Below are 22271 nucleotides of genomic sequence, written 5' to 3'. Positions count from 1 at the left end.
TAATTACTAAATATGTAGCCTAAGTCTGATCACGCAAGTATTAATGTTTTAACTTAAATACGCTTTCATAAGGTGATGTACACCATGCTAAATTAAAATGTAAATCGTCATATTTGTTTCTCCTTATTAATATTTTCCTTAAAATAAAACTTATTTATATCACTGTTTCTTATTTCCCTCCTTGTTCTAGCTTGTACTTTTCTGGACAATGTTTGAAACTTTGTATTGCAACGCTAGCATTTCTCTGTCATTGCCTCCTTAAGATTGTATTCCGATAAAATCACCTGATAAAATGAATAAATGTAAACAATAAAGCAAAGGTCACTTACTGTAGTTTGTTTATATATATATATATATATATATATATATATATATATATATATATATATATATATATTGGTTTAACCACTATTAAATGAAGAGCTGATAATAAGCGTTTAAATCACGTTAAAACATTTTGAATTTCAACATTCAAAAGCAATTAAAAATCCTTTTTTTTTTTTTTTTTAGTCTCAGTTGTTTAGAAGTTTACAACGTATTCCTAAAATTTGTTTCATTGAACTGAAAACATCAGGGGTTACCACGGTTTTCTGACCCAGGACAATATTTTTCTTACTTTTGTTCTTGTGAAAAGAAATGGGGCTCTCATGACATGCAGTAATTATACATTTTCTTTATGGTCCACTATATTAGTGAGGATATTTTTGAGTAGTGAGGATATTTTGTGCCTCACACGTAATACCAAACATAAACCATCTCTCTTTTACCCTGAACCAAAAATGAGCCTAAAACAACATACTTTGGACATTGCTGAACTTAAATAGATATAACTTTGCTCTTAAAACTGCTTGAACAATGATAGAGTTATTTTATTCATAAACTAACAGTATCATTTCTAACTTTGTTTGGCTGGTCAGTGAGATTTTGAGGACAAGACGTTTTAAGGATCTAACAATTCATTTTCAGTTTTGTCTTAATAATGCAAATCACCCGAATACTGAAGCCTAATGTTGTACCTGATGCACTTTTTTGGAAACTGTCCCTATGAACTTTGCTAATATTACCAGCCAGTCAGATTTATTACTGACTAGTTAAAAAAAGAGACTTATTTTGTATGATCTATAGTGTGTGGCAAAAAGGTGCAGTATGTTGTGGGCCAACATGTAATAGTATACAAAAAGCATCATAAAATAAGCTTGCTGGTCCACAGATGTAAAGCAGAAAGCCAGTTTAAAATGACTAAATTATAGATAATAAGCAAAGGTACAATCTGAAAGCTAACAGGTCAGAGGCAAAAAGTTCTGTAAAAAAACAACAAAAAAACAAACAAAAAAAAAACAACAACAACATTGTCTCATACCAGAAGATATTTTGATAAAGAACGAGAGCAGTTAGTGTTTTGACATCTCAACAAATAATTCCGGGGCCGTATTCACAAAACATTTAATCTTACCACTAAGAGTTCTCCTAAATTTATTCACTATATATGCACTATTCACTTTAGACATGTCAAACATCCACCTTTCACATCATTATTGGGTGCCTTAATAATAGAATTGTGTATACGTGACATTGTGTGATTATATAAATGAACTGGTGAATTAGTTTTTTTCAACCGGTTCATTGAAATTGGTGAAAAACTATGTACATTACCCATGATGCTGTGCAGAAAATTCCACCAGACTTGCCAAAAGCAAAATGCACCAAAAGATCTCTTTAACGCCGCCCACTTTCCCATGAAACTCTGTACACTCTCAAAATACTTGAATATTTCTGTATGCATATTTTGAAACAATCTTAAAATATATTGTTTTTAAAGTATTGCTTCTAATCAAAGTTTCTAATGTTACGATTCACCTTAGCTGGTTGGCTTGGTTCATGGCTTATAAAGGTTTAACAAAGACTTTTTTAAAAATTCCTGTGGGACAAATGGATGGAAAAATTTTTCCAGAACCAATGCCACTGAATAAATGGGAGGGGATCGTTGCAGTCTATAGTGAGAGTTTGGGCAACTGTAGCAGGTGGAGCAAGCAGTTTTAGCTGGTGTGGGACCATGGCTAATGCATTACATAGGAAAACAAAGCTTTGGCTTGTAACCTCTGTCAGAGGGTTTGTAGTCTGCCCAGGTGAAATAAAAGATGGGAGGCGAGAAGGAAAACCTGAGGCACAGGTCTCACAAGTCTTAATGGAGAGTTTGTACAGGTTGTTTTATATTGTGGAATAATATATTCTCTTGTATGTTTATTTATTATTCTGTTTACCTGTTTGTTTGTTTGTTTTTTCTTTCCCCATTGTGGCAAGTGGTGCCCTTTGACTTCATTGTAAATAGTGTAAAATATGACTGTTTTCCTCCTCCTGGGTAATTTTGATATTAGAGACAGTAAATTGTCTTTAGGTGTGACTGTGTGCATGTCTGTGTGTTTGCCCTGTGATGGGCTGACCATCAGTCCAGGGTGTTTCTCTCTTCTGTGGCCTGAGACACTGGCTGCAGTTGGGAGAATGGATGTTTGGAATTTGGGATTTCTATAGAGTCGTTTATGGTGCAGGACCTTCTCTGTCCAACTCTCTCATCTGTGTAGTCAGCTTATTAAAAGCTTCCAGCAATCAGGTTCTATTACATTAACTCCAAATGGATGTGAAGCTACCACATTTATGATCATCCTAAGGGAAGGTTTTTTGGGTTACAAAGCACACAAGGGACTGTTCTGAAAATAAATAAATAATAGTAGTTCAACTTAAGAAATCTTAGAGGGGATGAAACACTTTTCTGAATTGTGTACTAGCTCCGTTCCTGTTTTCCTGAGAAACCTTCCCTGGATGAACTAGAACAACCAATCATTCAGTAAATGTGCCACAGAGAACGACAGGAAGATGTTTAACGGATTATGCTGGCAAAAGCAAAGGCCGTTTTTGGGAAAACTCTTTAAGAGAATACATGTAGATGTTACCTGTTCTGAATTTCTCAGAGTAGTACATGGAGGTCTAAAATCTCCCAACACATACAACCTGAGGTGGTTTTTTTTTTTTTTTTTTGGATCCTGAAAAGTTGGACATTCTCTATATTTGAGCTTATTTCAGCTATGTGTACTGTAAGGCAAACGTCTCACTACACTGTATTCAGCCCAGATTGTAGTGCAATTAAAATGCTAAATAGATTTTCTTGTTTTAGAAAGGCAGTATGCAAGACCGTGCCAGTGGTCATAAATACGGTGCCTTTAACACCCCATTCCCTATTGGTTCATTCCCTATTAATATGAAAATTAAAAATGTATGAGAATGTGAGATTTTTTTTTTTTTTTTGTAGTTTATTTACAAACATAGTGCACAATATACTCAATAAAATCAAATAAAAAAAGGGGTGTGTGATTAAAGGCACATTTTGAAATCACACACTTTTGTGCCATTCCTGGAAACAGTTCCTGTTCAACTGAAGACACAAGTGAACGTCACATGCCTGGCATTTCCAAGGTGTTTGTTGCTTCTTGCCACACACTGCTTTGCAATGCGCACATATGCGGCGACCGGTAGTGGCAATTTTTCTGACATCTGAGGTCAGCTCAGCTCCTGGAACCGGCACGTGGTCACTACTAGTCTGTTTCGGTGCTTCTTTCTGAGACACACCACAGAGATCTGCAACAAGCTGCTCCATAAACTCATTGCACGTCATGTTGCCATGTAGCTCCTTGTGCAATATGAAAGCGTTGGTGGCAGCAATGTCCAAGAAGTGTAGAAAGACTTTTCTGTACCACTTCATGGTTTTGTGCTGTGCAGTGTAGTACTCCAACAGCTGATCGGACAGGTCGGTACCCGCCATGTGATGATTGTACGCAGTCGCGGGTGAGGGACACGGAAAAGTCTTTGTCCTCCATGTATCTTGTGCTTTCACTTTTCTTTGCACACGGTCTCCTGTATAGGCAGCGTGGATGGTGGAACAAACAGACACCTCTTTTTTGTCCATCCACTTCACGCACACAAGAGGCCCATCACGAATCCACCTAATGGATCCCCTGGTGGATTTTTTGGTCAGTGAATTAGATGCACTCTGTGGGAAGCCCCTCCTGTAGTCTCTGTAAGTCCCACAAGCACCAAACTTCATTGCAAGCAGGTCTGTTAAGAGCTTTGGACTTGTAAAGAAATCATCCATGTAAACATGGTACCCAGAGCCCAAAGCTTTCTTGTCCAGAAGAGACATCACAGCATCATATGAAATCCCATGGCCTGTAGGAAAGCTGTTCTTGCCCGTGTACACAGAGAGATCCACAGTATATTCATTTGATGAGTCAGCAAGGACAAAAAACTTGAAGCCCAGCTTTGTTGGCTTGGCTTTCGTGAACCGTGTCATTCCTGCATTTGCTCTGCATGCCACCAGTCTTTCCTTCACAGCTAAATTTCTTCTAGGATGATAGAAGGTTTTGCATGCAAGACGGATAGTGTCCAAGAGGGGTCTGAGCCTGAAAAGTTGGTCATGTTCAGCTGTGCCCCTCTTTTTGTCATTTTCTTTGTCTGCATCTGGGTGACTCATGTGCAAATTCCATGAAATGGTGCGGTACCTGTCCCTTGACATAACTGTGGCAGGAAGAGGCAAAGAGAAAAGACTGTCCTGCCGCCAGTAGTCGGCAATGGAGCTCATCTTCACCGTGGCCATGTAGAAAACGAGTCCAATGTAGCGGTACATCTCGTCAACGCTGACATCTGTCCAACTGTATTTGCGACCCTTTGCAAGTGCCCTGGCAGCTTGAGCGTTTGTGTTGTGGCACAGATTTGACACAGCGCTCTCTGAGAAAAAAAGTTTGAAAAGACTCATAGGGGAGTGTGAGTCAGCGAGACTCAACTGCGGCCCAGGTTTCCGTGCAGGCAGGAATCTCAGAGTCTTTGGAGTCATGTCGACATCAGTCTCTGCTTTCCATGACAGATTCCTGTCTCTCTTTCCAACAAGTATCTGTTTGCTGTCATTCTCACATCTGTGGGGGGGAGAAAACAAAACTGAGCATGCTGGCAACAGGATCAGAACATTATCAATTACTAAAACTTATATATTGCCCACTCATTACAAACACGTATACTTTGTGTGTATTATTTCACAGTATGTAAACAAAATGAAACTGTCATCTGTAAAATGAGGGGTAAAAGCACACTTACTCATTAAGATTCTCAACTGCGTTGAAAATTGAACGATGCTTGTGTGCCGCTCCTGTATGAGGTGCACGTGAAGGAATCACATCCCTAAGAAAAGAAATGGTAAATGTTTGTAACATTTCTCAGTTTAGGTTGTCCAAGGTGGCATACCAGTGCATGCATAAGTGATGGGCAATTAATAGATATGGTCACACACTTTATATGTGTTGATGGGGCATCAGCAACCTTATGTCATGCAAGTTTGAAACATTTACACCTAAGCAGATAACGGAGAACACAGTTAAAGGGATAGTTCACCCAAAAATGAAAATTATTCCATGATTTACTCACCCTCAAGCCATCCTAGGTGTATATGACTATATTCTTTCAGACGAACACAATCAGAGATACACCTAGGATGGCTTGAGGGTGAATAAATCATGGAATAATTTTCATTTTTGGGTGAACTATCCCTTTAAGCTCTGTTGATGTGGCAGCAAACACCGTCCTGAGCAAACCCAAACTAGACCATTAGAATAGGATAAACATTTCCCCCCGCCACATTATAGAGTATAAAATAAATGCTCGTTTCGTATAACATTTAAATATGTAATGAAAAGTCCACAGAACAACATTTCATAATATTACAAACTGGTAGATTTCTGACTGGACATATGGGACTGAAACCGCGCGTGTAAGCAATTCTAATAACTAAATTAAGAATAAACGGCTTACTCATCAGAAAATGTGTCCTGCGCTGGATCACAGCCCTCCTCAAAGTGCAGGCCTTCATCATCAATGTCTTCGTCGTCTTCTGATGAAACACTTAATTCTTCCTCGCTGTCTACAGTCATAAGGAGATCTTCCTGGTGTGCGTGACGTGCCATCCTGATGAAAGGTCAATAAAGCCAAACAAATGTTTGCTGCTAATTTTATCGTATTGATAGGGGGTGTTTACCACATTTCTTGTCTTATTTCAGGTTATTAGCATATGAATAAAGCGCTCTGCGGGTGGGTGTGGCCAGACCGGCGCTAAAAAACTAGAACAGGAAAACCCATTGAACTTTGTATTTTTGCTTAAGTCTCTTTTGTTCTGGATTTCATTCATTTCTTGAGCCTTCTTTAAGAACATATTTCACTGGTTCAGGAATGTTATTGTTCAGCATAAACGGAGATTTGCACTGGATCTGTATTTGAAGCTCATGATAATTTCACATGGCTGGATTATCTCCCTCTGATTGGCTGTATTCACGCAATGAAAGGTTGGAAGTATTTCATTGGGTAGAAAAGGCGCGCTGCATAGACGTCTGCTCCTTTGTCCCCTCTTATAGCACCCCTGAATCACTCCCCTACAAGTTTCAGGTTCATTATCTTAACTTTCACACGTTTTGGGTAAAGGTGTGGCAGTTTCCCAAAGTTTCACCAACTTGACCCTTGGTTGGACGTCAACTTTGGAGGCATAAAAAAAAATAAAAAAATATGAGTGACGGAAATTTCGCATTTTCAGAAACGGTTGCAACATTTTACGGCTCTGAAGGTCAACTAATTGAATTTATGCAATTTCTGAATGCGTGTATTTATGTGCATATAGCAATTCAAGAAAATTACAAAAACATGAGTGGCTATTTAAAGTGTGCACTACACAGTTTATGCTAATTTCAGAGGGCTGGATTGCCTGTTTTCATTGGTCAGAAATTGGCTGGCTAGAGTGACACATCTGCCAATTGAAAGCATCTAAATTCAGCAGAACCAGAACCGCCAGTGACTCTTTGTCTGACTTTCCCACTCAAAAGATGTCAATGCAGATCACAATCATGTCAATAAAGTAGTTTAAATTAACAATTGTAATTCTGCAATGTTCTTACTTGATATTGTGATCATTAAAGTAACTCTGGGAGAACGTGTATATTTGAAGATCATACATCAGTATCAATACACAAATAAAGTCCCTGGGGATTAAGTACCAGATTGTCTCGCGATGTGTTCGAACTATTTAGCCTTAGTGTAAAATGTATAAAATAGTGTAACATTTTCAATTTCAAAATTCCATACTTTTCCAGACTCAAATTTCCAAACAGATTTTTCAGACCATATTTAACATAAATGGTTCATACAGCATTATATTTGTGTTGCCAGATGTACGATAATTATCGTATTTGTGCGATCATTTTGACCTCTGTACGATGTACGATCAATAATAATAAAAAAATCCCATAATCTACGATAATTTCAGAATTTTGTGACACTTCAAATGATGGTCGTTATAATCAGTTTATACTCATTGATCTAGCTGTGGATCCTCTACATCATGATTGTAAGGAGAACGTGAATGTTGTCAGGCATGTCTTTCATCTCATCTCACGTTACGTCTTCTCGACCAATCATCGTGGAGAATAACTCTCTCTCACAAACACAAATTAACGTTCCTGCTGCAGCGCTTTTAGGTCAGTTGTTTCCCACTAAGGTACGCCTATTTATCTATTTTGGTAATTTGCAAGTCATGTCAAAAAGCTGTTGGTCTAGATAAATAGCTGTATTCCGTACATTTGACTCGTCAAGTCAAGTCACTTTTATTTATATAGTGCTTTTTACAATGCAGATTGTGTCAAAGTATAGCTTTACAGAGATAGAGGGAACATAATTTTGGTTGTTCAGCAGCTAAAATAGTGTGATTGTCCAGCTTAAGTAAGTTAAGTATTGATTCATTCCGTTGTAAAAATCATAGTTATTAATTTAGTTCATTTACCTATACTAAAAACTCGTGAACGATAATTTTCTTCCAAATACGATAATTTTGAGCTTCTGGTACGATACTTGGACATTTCCAATCTGGCAACACTGTTTGGCATGTGCAGTCATCTGCATGATACTTTTATTTGTACCCCATTGGTTTTCTCGAAATAACTTACATGATGAGGAGAAAGTTAACCAAATAACATATATATTCACCTGACATATCAGTTTCATACTGTAAATATGGTTTGATGTTTCACAATCACCAAAAAGCAAAGTACAGTCTGATTTAGATGAATGTTTACTTTTTTTTTATCTGTTGGTTTGAGTGGCATTTGAGAAAATATTATTTTAGTGGAAACAGTAAAGACAAATGTATGGTAAAGACAAATGTAATGAAAATGTGCATCTTGAATTCATTCAGTCGTTTTACACAATCACTAAACGTTTGCCATGAGAACATTTTTATAAAACTAAATGGGAGCAAAAGCCTGGAAACAAATATTTTCCGTACATATCAAGGCCCTGATAACAATAATAATAATAATACTCTTTTTGACAATGTGGGTGGCTCTTAAAAGAGCCGTTGGGTTCGTTCAACAGAACAATTAAGTTTAACCTCCGAAGCCGTACAGGGTTCGTCCCTGTCGCTTCAGCGCGTACACAACATCCATGGCGGTCACGGTCTTTCTCTTGGCGTGCTCGGTGTAGGTGACGGCATCGCGGATCACGTTCTCCAGAAACACCTTCAACACTCCGCGGGTCTCCTCGTAGATCAGACCGGAGATGCGCTTAACACCGCCACGACGAGCGAGACGACGGATGGCGGGTTTGGTGATTCCCTGGATGTTATCACGCAAAACTTTACGGTGACGCTTGGCTCCTCCTTTCCCAAGTCCTTTACCGCCTTTGCCTCTTCCTGACATCGTCAAGCTACTATTCAACCTATTCTTCCCAGCAGAATATGTAAAAGCTGAAGGCGTGCGAGTAGAAATTTACATTCGCTTACAGGACCTACTTGAAACATGCAAAGGCGGTGCAACGTGACAGATTCACATGCTGAACATTTATTGTTAATGCAGGGCTCCATAAAGTTGTGTTTTGTGTGTGTGTGTGTGTGTGTGTGTGTGTATATATATATATATATATATATATATATATATATATATATAGATGTATGGTTTGTTAGGATAGGACAATATTTGGCCGAGATACAACTATTTGAAAATATGTAATGTGAGGGTGCAAAAACATCAAAATATTGAGAAAATAGCCTTTAAAGTTGTCCAAATGAAGTCCTTAGCAATGCATATCCACTCACAAAAATACATTTTTGATATATTTATGATAGGAAATATACAAAATATCTTCATGGAACATGATCTTTACTTAATATCTTAATGATTTTTGGCATAAAAGAAAAATCAACAATTTTGACCCATACAATGTATTGTTGGCTATTGCTACAAACATACCTGTGTGACTTATGACTGGTTTTGTGGTCCAGGGTCACATATAGTAAATACAATCATAACTTTCTATGGGACTAATTATGGAATCTCAGCAAAAAAAAAAAAAACTTCAGATGACTATATTTTACATATATTTAAATCTAAAATAATTTTCCATAAAATAAAAAAAAAAAATCTGATATTAGGGTTTTATCATTTATAACTGACTTTAGGGTAAATTATTTTTGGCAAATTGTCTGAAACTTCACACACATTCAAATGCATTTTTCAAATGCAGTGAAAAGGTCTTAATCCGGTGACACACTTAACGACTATAGTTGAAACATTCTAAGACTGAACTGAACACACCACATGATTGTGAATGCTGACTGTAAAAGCAGACTAAAACGCAACTGGCACAGACCCAGCTTGTTTGGGCATAATCGGTCAGTATCAAATGGCATTCATAATCAGCCTTACAATCATTAAGTCTTAATCAGCCTTAAACCATCATAAAGCTTTATTAACATTCCATTTCATCTTGTGCTGCTATATTTCATTTGGGACTCACATGTGAAAATGTCAAAAACTTGACACAAATTCAGATGCACCTTCGCTGCATAGGATCATGTATCCAAAAGCCAGATTACACAACAATCTATGATTTACATTCTTCATCTCTGCCATCACTATCACTGCTTCTGTCCTCCGTGATCTTCAACTTCTTCCTTTCTTACCATGGCATTATTTTCAAATGCACTGCTGTCACTATCATCAATACTCTCTGGAAAAGGTACAGCTTTTCCTCTCTGTCTTCTAAAACCTTATAACATCAGCCTAAAACACAGGCATAAAGGCTTTTATCCTGCCTGTCAGTACTGAACAATAGTGCAGTATACAGAAAAAATCTAAGGACTTTGTCATGTATGCATGACGCAAAGATTTTTAGTATTTGAGTTATTGATTTTATAAAATGGGCATTAAAAATGACCAAAAACTTTAGAAAACACATTTGGATGTACAATTATATATTATTTAAATTTAATTTATATGCATTTATATCTAGTCTAAAATGAACTCACTGTGGTGCCTTGACAGCATGTGACTGAACATGTGCTAATGTCTCCTTCAGCTTTGTTGTTGCAAACAATGTCAAGCACATGGCACATACATTTGAATTTAAATTTTGTTTTATAATATTATATATATATATATATATATATATATATATATATATATATATATATATATAATTTAAATTGGTTAAATATTATTATTGTAATGCAATTTATTTGCATCATGAAATTGTGATCAAATCAAATGGAACAGTGGAGATTTGGTCCTAAATTGTCCAAAGACTGTTACTACTTTTGTGTGTGTGTGTGTGTGTGTGTGTGTGTGTGTGTGTGTGTGTGTGTTTCTTTTAAATGTATACCTTCCAATTTAACTTTAAAATGTAGGTTTTGTTTTTTCATCTACATAATTTTCTAGCAATCTAATAAGTTCTGAATGAATTAATGGCCATTGTGTACTCCTCGACAGGTACTAAATGACTTTTTTTTTCTTTCTAAAAATGCTGAATAAGCAAATGACCATTACTGTTCAAAACTTGCGAATCTTATAATTTTCACAGTAATAAAAACACAAAAAAATATTTTCAATCCAAAAACCCAAAACGGGTTTTGTGCGTGTGTGTGTTAGTATTTTTTACCAATTATTCCAAATAAAGCATTTGTGAAGGGAGAAAGTGTGTTTGTATAGTATCATCTGTTATAATAATATACATGATGATATCAATAAACTTACTCAAGAGGGTTCAGCGCAACCGTGTCCCAGCAAAGAAAGTCTCCACTGATACGACTCTCGTCTCGGCTCTTGGTGTACTGTGGTTCAACCGTTACAGTAAAGGCGCGTGCGCGTCCGCGGATCCAACATGGGTCCGCTCAGGATCGGCTCAGACTAAATACTTGGGGTTTCGAGTCTGACGACAGCACGAGGGCGTGGCTTATTCGCAAGTTCAAGGAGCATGCGCCGTTTACATGCTCCCGGAAGACCGCAAACTTCAATAGTAATCGCGCAGAAGCCCTCGTTGTGTTTGTTTTCATTTTTTACAAGAATGATAGTACTATGTTAAACGTTGAAAAAAAAAAAAGCTCATTTGGCATTTGCGAATAATGTTTTATAATACTGTAAAATCACGTGACACTGTTGCTTGGTGTCAAGGGCACGTAACGTTACACTACCAGTGAAAAGTTTGGAAACATTACTATTTTTAATGTTTTTGAACGAAGTCTCTTATGCTCAAGGCTGCATTTATTTCATAATAAATACAGAAAAACAATAATATTGTGAAATATTAATACAATTTAAAATGATTGTTTTCTATTTTAATATACTTTAAAATATAATTCATATCAATATATCATTCTAATATGCTGATTTGATACTCAGTTATTATCAATGTTGAAAACAGTTGTGTTGCTTAATATTATTTTGGAACCTGTGATACTTTTTTCAGGATTCATTTATGAGAACAGCATTTATTCATAATATAAATATTTTCTAACAATATAAATCTTTACTATCACTTTTTATCAATTTAACACATCCGTGCTCAATAAAAGTATTAATTTCTTTCAAAAAAGAAAAAAGAAAAAAAGAAAAAAAAGACTGACCCCAAACTTTTGAATGGTAGTGTATATTGTTACAAAAGATTTCTATTTTAAATAAATGCTGATATTTTTTTTTAACTTTTTATTCATCAATGAATCCTGAAAAAGTATCACAGGTTATATAATAATATTAAGCAGCACAACTGTTTCCAACATTGATAATAAATCAGCATATTACAATGATTTCTGAAGGATCATGTGACACTGAAGACTGGAGTAATGATGCTGAAAATTCAGCTTTTATCACAGAAATAAATTATGTTTTGAAGTATATTAAAATAGAAAACCATAATTTTAAATTGTAATAATATTTCACAATAGTATTGTTTTTCTGTATTTATTATGAAATAAATGCAGCCTTATTGAGCATAAGAGACTTTGTTCAAAAACATTAAAAATAGTAGTTTCCAAACTTTTGACTGGTAGTGTATATATAAATGAATATATAGACTTGCTTAAAGGCATGGTTTACCCAAAAATGAAAATTTAAACACCTTCAAGTTGTTCTAAACCTGTGACTTTCTTTCTTTCTTTCTTTCTTTCTTTCTTTCTTTCTTTCTTTCTTTCTTTCTTTCTTTCTTTCTTTCTTTCTTTCTTTCTTCTGTTGAACAAGAATGTTGGTAACCAGACAATTGATGGCCACCATGAACTGTCTAGTTACCAAAAATCTTTAAAACATTTTCTCTTGTGTTCAACAAAAGAAACTCTAACACAGGTTTAGAACAACTTGAGGGTGATTAAATGATTTTAATAATCCCTTTGACACAGCTTACATTTTTCATAGTGTAATTTCAGATCAGTTGTATTTCACTGGTGTGATGTCAGACCTATTTAAGTAATATTTCCATGTCTTCAAATGACAGTGTAATAAATCTGAACTATATTAACATTGTATTGTTAAAAGGACTGTTTATTCAAAAGTAAACGTTTATAGAAGGCAGTTAAATGTGTCAATCACATCTATTAGCTTAGGAGGCATTTATAGATGTTTCAATAAAATGTTAAACATGCACTCTTCACTGGTCTCTCACACAAATTCATAATACAAAATAATACATAGTGTTCAGTAACATATCTAAAGGTAATCAAGTTTACACAATTTGCATGTTAATACAAAAGACAAGAGCATTTTGTGTGGTTAAATTGTTATTTGGAATGCAATTCATTTATATGCACCCAGAGAACAACAAACTCAATGAAACTTAAGTAACCCTCTGCTACTCCTGGAACACAAAACCAACTGTTACGACCCCTGATAGTGTTGAATCAAGGGGTAAAGGGTTGTAACATTAAACTTGGGAGAAGACACATACACAAATATGTCATAACCAGGTGATGTGTACAAGGCAAGGACACAAGTCTGAACAAGCAAATGATTTATTTACAATATGTAAGGGTATGAAAATAGCATGAGAAGGGGAAAATGTGTTTACAATGAAGAAATAGAAATAAAAAAGAAAATATACTATTTACACATATGCAAAAAAAGTTATTACAAATTACAAATGAGTAACAAATTGGGAAGGGGAGGAGAATTGGTCAAGGGACATGAGAGGCAAGATGAATGATTACAGATACACAAGAGTACAGTTACACAAACTGGGAACATGCTAATCTAATCTCACAGGGTCTACACTGTAGTCCCTATAGAAAACACAGACAGAGGCTATAACACAACAACAGAAGGCCTCGCGAGTGGCGTCTTGACTCCAATTTTATGCCACGGTGCAGAAAACACATTGGAGATGGGGTCAATGACGTAACGGTAAACACAGAGTCAGGTGCTGTGACACTATGAAAGAGAAAGTAAAAAGTAGGGAAAGCACTCAAGGGAAGAAAAGAACAAACATTAAAGGGTTAGTTCACCCAAAAGTGAAATTTCTGTTATTCATTACAGAGACAGTTGTAGAGACAGTGCAGCGCTTCCAGGTTATACATCAGAACGTGAATCTCAATTTGGCCGATGTTCTTCACATGAGCAACACAACGCATGTGTGTGATACTGAGGCAGACCAATTATGAGCCGGCGTTCTGATGTAGAACCCGGAAACACTTCTCTGTCTCTACAACGTAAACAGAGTAGGACAGGTAAGAGAAGAAATTAAATAAAGTCATTATTTTTGTTTCATAACATTAAGGTTGAACCACTGTAGTCACATTGACTATTTTATTTCTATTATGTTTTTACTACTTCTCTGGACCTCAGGGATGCAAACAGGTAAGGGGGAAAAAGTGAGAACATTAGGGCGGGGGCATGCTCCGAACATAATTTTTTTTAAAGATATTTGCTTTACATGCTCATTTGTAGTTACTTTGATTTTTTAATTTATTTGTTATTACAATGTATGTCCAAAACTGTAATTTCACACACACACAAAAAAATGTTGCAACATTTCACCAAAATCAAGATTGAATAGGCTACATTTGGTCAAAACCTCATGTTATAAAAAGATGAAGTGCTATGGCTATTTAAGACAATATTGGCTGATTAGACGGCAATACTGAGCTAAACTGCAAACTGTTTGCCCTCTCTCTCTTCACCGTTCCCACATCTCAGACCCCCCCACCCCATCTCTTGGGAATCAGAAACCTCTCCGATTTTATCAAAAATATCTTAATTTGTGTTCTGAAGATAAACGATGGTCTTATGGGTATAAAACGACATGAGGGCGAGTAATTAATGACAGAATTTTCATTTTTGGGTTACCTAAACCTTTAACATAATGCATTTTGTTTGAGTTTGTGGTACACAAACTTCCTCATTTCCACTGCATGGCGTTGTGTCAGATGGCTTGGACTGATGCCTCTCGTCAGGGCAAGAGCATTCTGGACAGATAAATTAAAATATTTAATGCCAAATAAAAGTCCGTTTATGTATTCAAAAGAAAATGTTGCACAAAGAAACAAGTTGCGGCTATGAAGCTTTGTAATGCCTTACCAGTAGTACAAAAGCCCCCCAACTGCTGGCATCTTTTTGTGGTGCAGAGCAGAGACCACCATATTCCCAGAATCCTCCCAATTCATTAGTATGACTGTACCTCACAGCCATATACCTCCTGAGTAAATAAGTGGAATACATTCAATTATTTACAAGGTTAAATTGAGTATTTATAATGTTTCCATAATTTGGCCTAGTTCAACTTTAGATTACATCTAAGGGTGCTTTCACACTGGCAGTTTAGTTCTAAACAGAGCACAGGTCGCATGAAAAATTGATAATGTGAAATCTGTCATAACACCCTGGAGCACACCAGGGTACTGAACCTGAGACTACCTGTAGGAGGTGGTCTGAGCTCAGCGAGTTTTGTAGCACTGGAACTAATAATCACTGTAGCACTAATCACTATGGCATGATTCACGTGAATATGAAAGCAACTCAGGTTCGCATTTGTACAGGAAGTAAAGTAAATTGGGCATGTGGTTTAGCCGATGATGACAGTGTGAAAGCCCTTAAAGATCAATATGATGGCCGATAAACAAGCAACCCACTACAATGTAAATATGCGATTAAACTTTAATGCTAGGAGACTAAATGTCTATCATCAGCCATTGGTTAATAAATTACATTTCACTGGCCAGTGTTTAAATTAGATGCTAAGTCCAGTATAAGTTTAGCACAGATATATTTTCACTTGCTTTGTCTTTAACACTGAGTGCTTGAAAGTTTCGCTCTGCACTATTTCAATTAATCTCAATGGATGCACAGAGTATTTGACGTACCGTAAACTCTGTGAATGTGCATGACTCGCTGTCACTTAGTGTTCCTTTAAGTTTTATAATAAGAAAAAATAAAATGTATAATATATAATGAATGATTCCACCAAAACAGCTCGTCTTTGTAAAATGGCACATCTTTTTACATTAAAGGGATAGTTCACCCAAAAATGAAAATTCTGTCATCATTTACTCACCCTCATGTTGTTCCAAACTTGTATACATTTCTTTCTTCTGTTGAGCACAAAGGAAGATATTTTGATTAAAGTTTGTTACCAGGCAACTTTGGGGCACCATTGACTTCCATAGCAGGAAAAAAACTACTATGGAAGTCAATGGTGCCCCAAAACTGTTCAGTTTAACACATTCCTCAAAATATCTTCCTTTGTGTTCAACAGAACAAAGAAATTTATAAAGGTTTGGAACAACTTGAGGGTGAGTAAATGATGACAATTTTCATTTTTGGGTGAACTATCCCTTTAATGTGAAAAGATGTGCCATTTTACAAAGATAAGCTGTTTTGGTGGAATCATTCATTATATATATATATATATACACCTCAAACTCGTTGTGCTCCTCAAACCATTCCTGAACCATTTTTGCTTTGTGGCAGAGGCATTATCCTGCTGAAAGAGGCCACAGCCACCAAGGAATACCGTTTCCATAAAAGGGTGTACATGGTCTGCAACAATGCTTAGGTAGGTGGTACGTGTGGTAAGTGGTACATTCTCTGATAAATCTTCCACCTGCCAAACCAGACGATGTGGCCCTTTTTCTTTCTTTCTTTTATCATCAGACCTACAATGAAAAGACAATAAATTGTAATAATAATCTTCAGTTCTATAAAAGCAACCAAATCATCTCTTATTGTCATTCTTACCAAACAATGAAAAATGTCAGTGTTTCTCCATTGTGGCATTCTCGTACAGTGCTGAGGTCCGATTTATTGGTGACAAAGCCAGACACAGTGTTTTTTTAGATGTTCAGCACTTTAAAACAACCAGGGAGCCATTCTGTTCCAAAATATTTAGGAAGGTGGTCTGTAAGGAAGGACTAAGGGAGAACATTGTGCATTTGAATAGACTTTTGAACTTTATATATTATAAGCTCACCTAGAGTATTTCTGGTCTGGTCTGCCTCTGCCATTATGCACAGGAAACAAAGGACCTAAAAAAATGTATAAGTGCACATACAATATATGATATAAGAAGAATCTGTTTACACATTTATAATTTTTTTTTAGGTCCTCTGTTTCCTGTGCATAATGGCAGAGGCAGACCAGAAATACTCTAGGTGTGTATCATATCATATAGGTGTACATTATATCTTATAATATATCATTTCAAGTTCAAAAGTCTATTCAAATGCACAATGTTCTCCCTTAGTCCTTCCTTACAGACTGCCTTCCTAAGTCTTTTGGAACAGAATGGCTCCCTGATTGTTTTAAAGTGCTGAACATTTAAAAAAACACTGTGTCTGGCTTCATCACCAATAAATCAGACCTCAGCACTGTACTAGAATGCCACAAGAGAGAAACACTGACATCTTTCATCAACCTGAGACACCACGCATCTAACCTGAGACACCAAGCATCTGGACTGAGACACCAAGCATCTGGACTGAGACACCAAAAGCATCTAGACTGAGACACCAAAAGTATCTAGACTGAGACACCAAGCATCTGGACTGAGACACCAAGCATCTAGACTGAGACACCAAGCATCTGGACTGAGACACCACGCATCTAGACTGAGACACCAAGCATCTAGACTGAGACACCAAGCATCTGGACTGAGACACCACGCATCTAGACTGAGACACCAAGCATCTGGACTGAGACACCAAGCATCTAGACTGAGACACCAAGCATCTGGACTGAGACACCAAAAGCATCTAGACTGAGACACCAAGCATCTGGACTGAGACACCAAGCATCTAGACTGAGACACCACGCATCTAGACTGAGACACCAAGCATCTGGACTGAGACACCAAGCATCTAGACTGAGACACCAAGCATCTGGACTGAGACACCACGCATCTAGACTGAGACACCAAGCATCTAGACTGAGACACCAAGCATCTGGACTGAGACACCAAGCATCTAGACTGAGACACCAAGCATCTGGACTGAGACACCAAAAGCATCTAGACTGAGACACCAAGCATCTGGACTGAGACACCAAGCATCTGGACTGAGACACCAAGCATCTAGACTGAGACACCAAGCATCTGGACTGAGACACCAAGCATCTAGACTGAGACACCAAGCATCTGTACTGAGACACCAAAAGCATCTAGACTGAGACACCAAGCATCTGGACTGAGACACCAAGCATCTAGACTGAGACACCACGCATCTGGACTGAGACACCACGCATCTAGACTGAGACACCAAGCATCTGGACTGAGACACCAAGCATCTGGACTGAGACACCAAGCATCTAGACTGAGACACCAAGCATCTAGACTGAGACACCAAGCATCTGGACTGAGACACCAAGCATCTAGACTGAGACACCAAGCATCTAGACTGAGACACCAAGCATCTGGACTGAGACACCAAAAGCATCTGGACTGAGACACCAAGCAACTGGACTGAGACACCACGCATCTAGACTGAGACACCACGCATCTAGACTGAGACACCAAGCATCTGGACTGAGACATTAAGCATCTAGACTGAGACACCAAGCATCTGGACTGAGACACCAAGCATCTAGACTGAGACACCAAGCATCTGGACTGAGACACCAAAAGCATCTAGACTGAGACACCAAGCATCTGGACTGAGACATTAAGCATCTAGACTGAGACACCAAGCATCTGGACTGAGACACCACGCATCTAGACTGAGACACCAAGCATCTGGACTGAGACACCAAAAGCATCTGGACTGAGACACCAAGCATCTGGACTGAGACACCAAGCATCTAGACTGAGACACCAAAAGCATCTGGACTGAGACACCAAGCATCTGGACTGAGACACCAAGCATCTGGACTGAGACACCACGCATCTAGACTGAGACACCAAGCATCTGGACTGAGACACCACGCATCTAGACTGAGACACCAAGCATCTGGACTGAGACACCAAGCATCTAGACTGAGACACCAAGCATCTGGACTGAGACACCAAAAGCATCTAGACTGAGACACCAAGCATCTGGACTGAGACACCAAGCATCTAGACTGAGACACCAAGCATCTAGACTGAGACACCACGCATCTGGACTGAGACACCAAGCGTCTGGACTGAGACACCACGCATCTGGACTGAGACACCAAGCATCTAGACTGAGACACCAAGCATCTGGACTGAGACATTAAGCATCTAGACTGAGACACCAAGCATCTGGACTGAGACACCAAGCATCTAGACTGAGACACCAAGCATCTGGACTGAGACACCAAAAGCATCTAGACTGAGACACCAAGCATCTGGACTGAGACACCAAGCATCTAGACTGAGACACCACGCATCTGGACTGAGACACCACGCATCTAGACTGAGACACCACGCATCTAGACTGAGACACCAAGCATCTGGACTGAGACACCAAAAGCATCTGGACTGAGACACCAAGCATCTGGACTGAGACACCAAGCATCTAGACTGAGACACCAAAAGCATCTGGACTGAGACACCAAGCATCTGGACTGAGACACCAAGCATCTGGACTGAGACACCACGCATCTAGACTGAGACACCAAGCATCTGGACTGAGACACCACGCATCTAGACTGAGACACCAAGCATCTGGACTGAGACACCAAGCATCTAGACTGAGACACCAAGCATCTGGACTGAGACACCAAAAGCATCTAGACTGAGACACCAAGCATCTGGACTGAGACACCAAGCATCTAGACTGAGACACCAAGCATCTAGACTGAGACACCACGCATCTGGACTGAGACACCAAGCGTCTGGACTGAGACACCAAGCATCTAGACTGAGACACCAAGCATCTGGACTGAGACATTAAGCATCTAGACTGAGACACCAAGCATCTGGACTGAGACACCAAGCATCTAGACTGAGACACCAAGCATCTGGACTGAGACACCAAAAGCATCTAGACTGAGACACCAAGCATCTGGACTGAGACACCAAGCATCTAGACTGAGACACCACGCATCTGGACTGAGACACCACGCATCTAGACTGAGACACCAAGCATCTGGACTGAGACACCACGCATCTAGACTGAGACACCAAGCATCTGGACTGAGACACCAAGCATCTAGACTGAGACACCAAGCATCTGGACTGAGACACCAAGCATCTGGACTGAGACACCAAGCATCTAGACTGAGACACCAAGCATCTAGACTGAGACACCACGCATCTGGACTGAGACACCACGCATCTAGACTGAGACACCAAGCCTCTGGACTGAGACACCACGCATCTGGACTGAGACACCAAGCATCTAGACTGAAACACCAAGCATCTGGACTGAGACACCAAGCATCTGGACTGAGACACCAAGCATCTAGACTGAGACACCAAGCATCTGGACTGAGACACCAAGCATCTAGACTGAGACACCAAGCATCTAGACTGAGACACCACGCATCTGGACTGAGACACCACGCATCTAGACTGAGACACCAAGCCTCTGGACTGAGACACCACGCATCTGGACTGAGACACCAAGCATCTAGACTGAAACACCAAGCATCTGGACTGAGACACCACGCAACATATAAAACATTACCAATTGCCAATATGTAATAACGTTTCAGTATACAGTTAAGATAAGTAACGTTAAAACAGCAGACACTTACAATCGCTGAAACACCAAACTACACAGACAGGTGTTTGAATCCTGTGAGCCGTAATTAGGACGTTCACTCTACAAATTAACTTTGTAAGTAATTATTTGATGACATTTGACCGTTCATGTTTGAAAAAAGAGAATATTAAACAAATCTTTAAGTAACCTAGATCGACGTTGTTTCTCTGGGGCTGTTTCGCCGTCTTTTCGGGGCATGTAAACGGCGCATGATCCTTGACCTTGCGAACAAGCCACGCCCTCGTGCTGTCGTCAGACTCGAAACCCCAAGTATTTAGTCTGAGCCCTCAGGATCTGCTGATTGACAGTAGAATTTACGGCGCCGCCCGGAGGCTGAGCTGATCCTCTGAGCGGCGCCAAACCGAATGTGACAGTCACGCGGGTTTGGCGACTTGAATGCGGATCCGCCTAGGAGTCTCCTGCTGTGTGGGTTGTAACAGTCACATTTCCAAATATGTATGACCCACCTTCAGTCAGTCATACACTACTACAGATCAAATGTTTAAGAACATTGTGCAGTTTTAACTTCCTGTTTGTTTTTGTTTTCTTTAGATGCCTTACAACAAGTGAGGGCTGAAAAAAAGGAGGCCTCAAAGTTTGTATTTGCTGTTTCTGCAAAACTGGCTCTGTTTCAATCCTTGAAAAGCTTCAAGTCCTGAACAGTGAACTGTAGAAGTGTTTCAGTCTGTAGTACTGTGTTTCTGTCTTCGTTGGTGAGTTTCCATGTGTATTTACTTCCATTTTACAGATGCAGGTTGCATTTATGTTGTCACGGTTTTCCAGGCTCTTTTTCCAATGACTAAAATGCATGTTTGAGCTGTTTTAACTGAAAGTAACTTGCACTGACATCTTACAATTTGTCTGTGCTATTGTTTTGTCTCAAGATGAATGCCAATGTTTTTTTTTTTTGTTTGTTTGTTTTTTACTGCTTAACCTCTTTAACAGACGAGGCTTAAATCTAGTCCCAGACTAAAAATCATGTCTGAGCTGTTTTAACTGAAAATATATCTTAAAATATGTCACTGCCATTGTTTTGTCTCAAGATAAACACCAGTAATGATTGTTTTTTCTAAGGCATGTCTATAAAAGCTACTGAAATAATTGAACTAAGGTCTGATCCTGGCTTAGCCTAAGCCCTGTCTGTGAAACCAGGGGCCTGTACCATGGGCGAGGCTAGCCCCTTTTTAAAAAGGAGCTCAGCACCCCTAAAACTTGGAGTAAGAAATGTTGTTATTCTAAAATTTTCGTTCGTATTTTACAAGGTTAAATAATGTCCAAAACATACTCTGTAGTTTGTGGTTTAAAATGTATGTGTTAAGGATGAAAATGAAAACATCCCCCTTAGCAAATGGTGTCATCCTCTTCTCTTCTTCTACTTCTCCTCTGTACCTGCACCGCTCAGCACGACCGTCATCCAGCGCGAAACACGCAGAGTGAGAACCCGTTATGTAGTGTTGTGAATCAACTAAGTTGCTCCAAAGCTGTGTCTCACACTTCTTTCCTTTTACCTAGAGTTGTTCCGATTCCGAAACCATATCGGTGAGTACTGGAGTCGGTATCCTGAATCACCATGGTACACTATAATAAGTGTTTATTTTCGGACTATTTTAGTCCAGCGGGTCGCCGCCGCTGTGGAGTAGCACAGGACCTGGGTGACTCGTCCATAGTCATAAACGGAGAGAAGTAGCGCCGGTTACAATGTTCTTCCGCAAGACGCATTCAGTTCTGTTTATTAACTGCTAGAGCGAAACAAAAACAGCAGCGCGACAAATAAACTGCGTAC

The 22271-nt window shown here is 38.6% G+C and overlaps 2 protein-coding genes and 1 long non-coding RNA gene across 4 annotated transcripts in view; all 3 read right to left on the bottom strand.

Moving 5' to 3' along the window:
* LOC127506760 (histone H4) overlaps nucleotides 1-22271 on the bottom strand; it is a 210673-nt gene that overhangs the window by 72325 nt on the left and 116077 nt on the right. The window lies entirely within an intron of this gene.
* Nucleotides 8463-8787, bottom strand: LOC127506920 (histone H4). Its single transcript, XM_051883766.1, has one exon. The coding sequence runs from the start codon at nucleotides 8772-8774 to the stop codon at nucleotides 8463-8465; it is 312 nt and encodes a 103-aa protein (XP_051739726.1). The 5' UTR covers nucleotides 8775-8787.
* Nucleotides 14588-16618, bottom strand: LOC127506948 (uncharacterized). The gene is made up of 4 exons (XR_007928181.1): nucleotides 16566-16618; nucleotides 16244-16483; nucleotides 14910-15027; nucleotides 14588-14797 (listed from the first exon to the last, which is right to left on the bottom strand). It is a non-coding gene; the product is annotated as an uncharacterized LOC127506948 (long non-coding RNA).

The sequence above is a fragment of the Ctenopharyngodon idella genome, chromosome 24, assembly GCF_019924925.1.
Source record: "Ctenopharyngodon idella isolate HZGC_01 chromosome 24, HZGC01, whole genome shotgun sequence".
Taxonomy (NCBI): Eukaryota; Metazoa; Chordata; class Actinopteri; order Cypriniformes; family Xenocyprididae; genus Ctenopharyngodon; species Ctenopharyngodon idella.
Note: the sequence above shows the minus strand (reverse complement) of the source record. Positions and strands in the feature narration are given on the sequence as shown.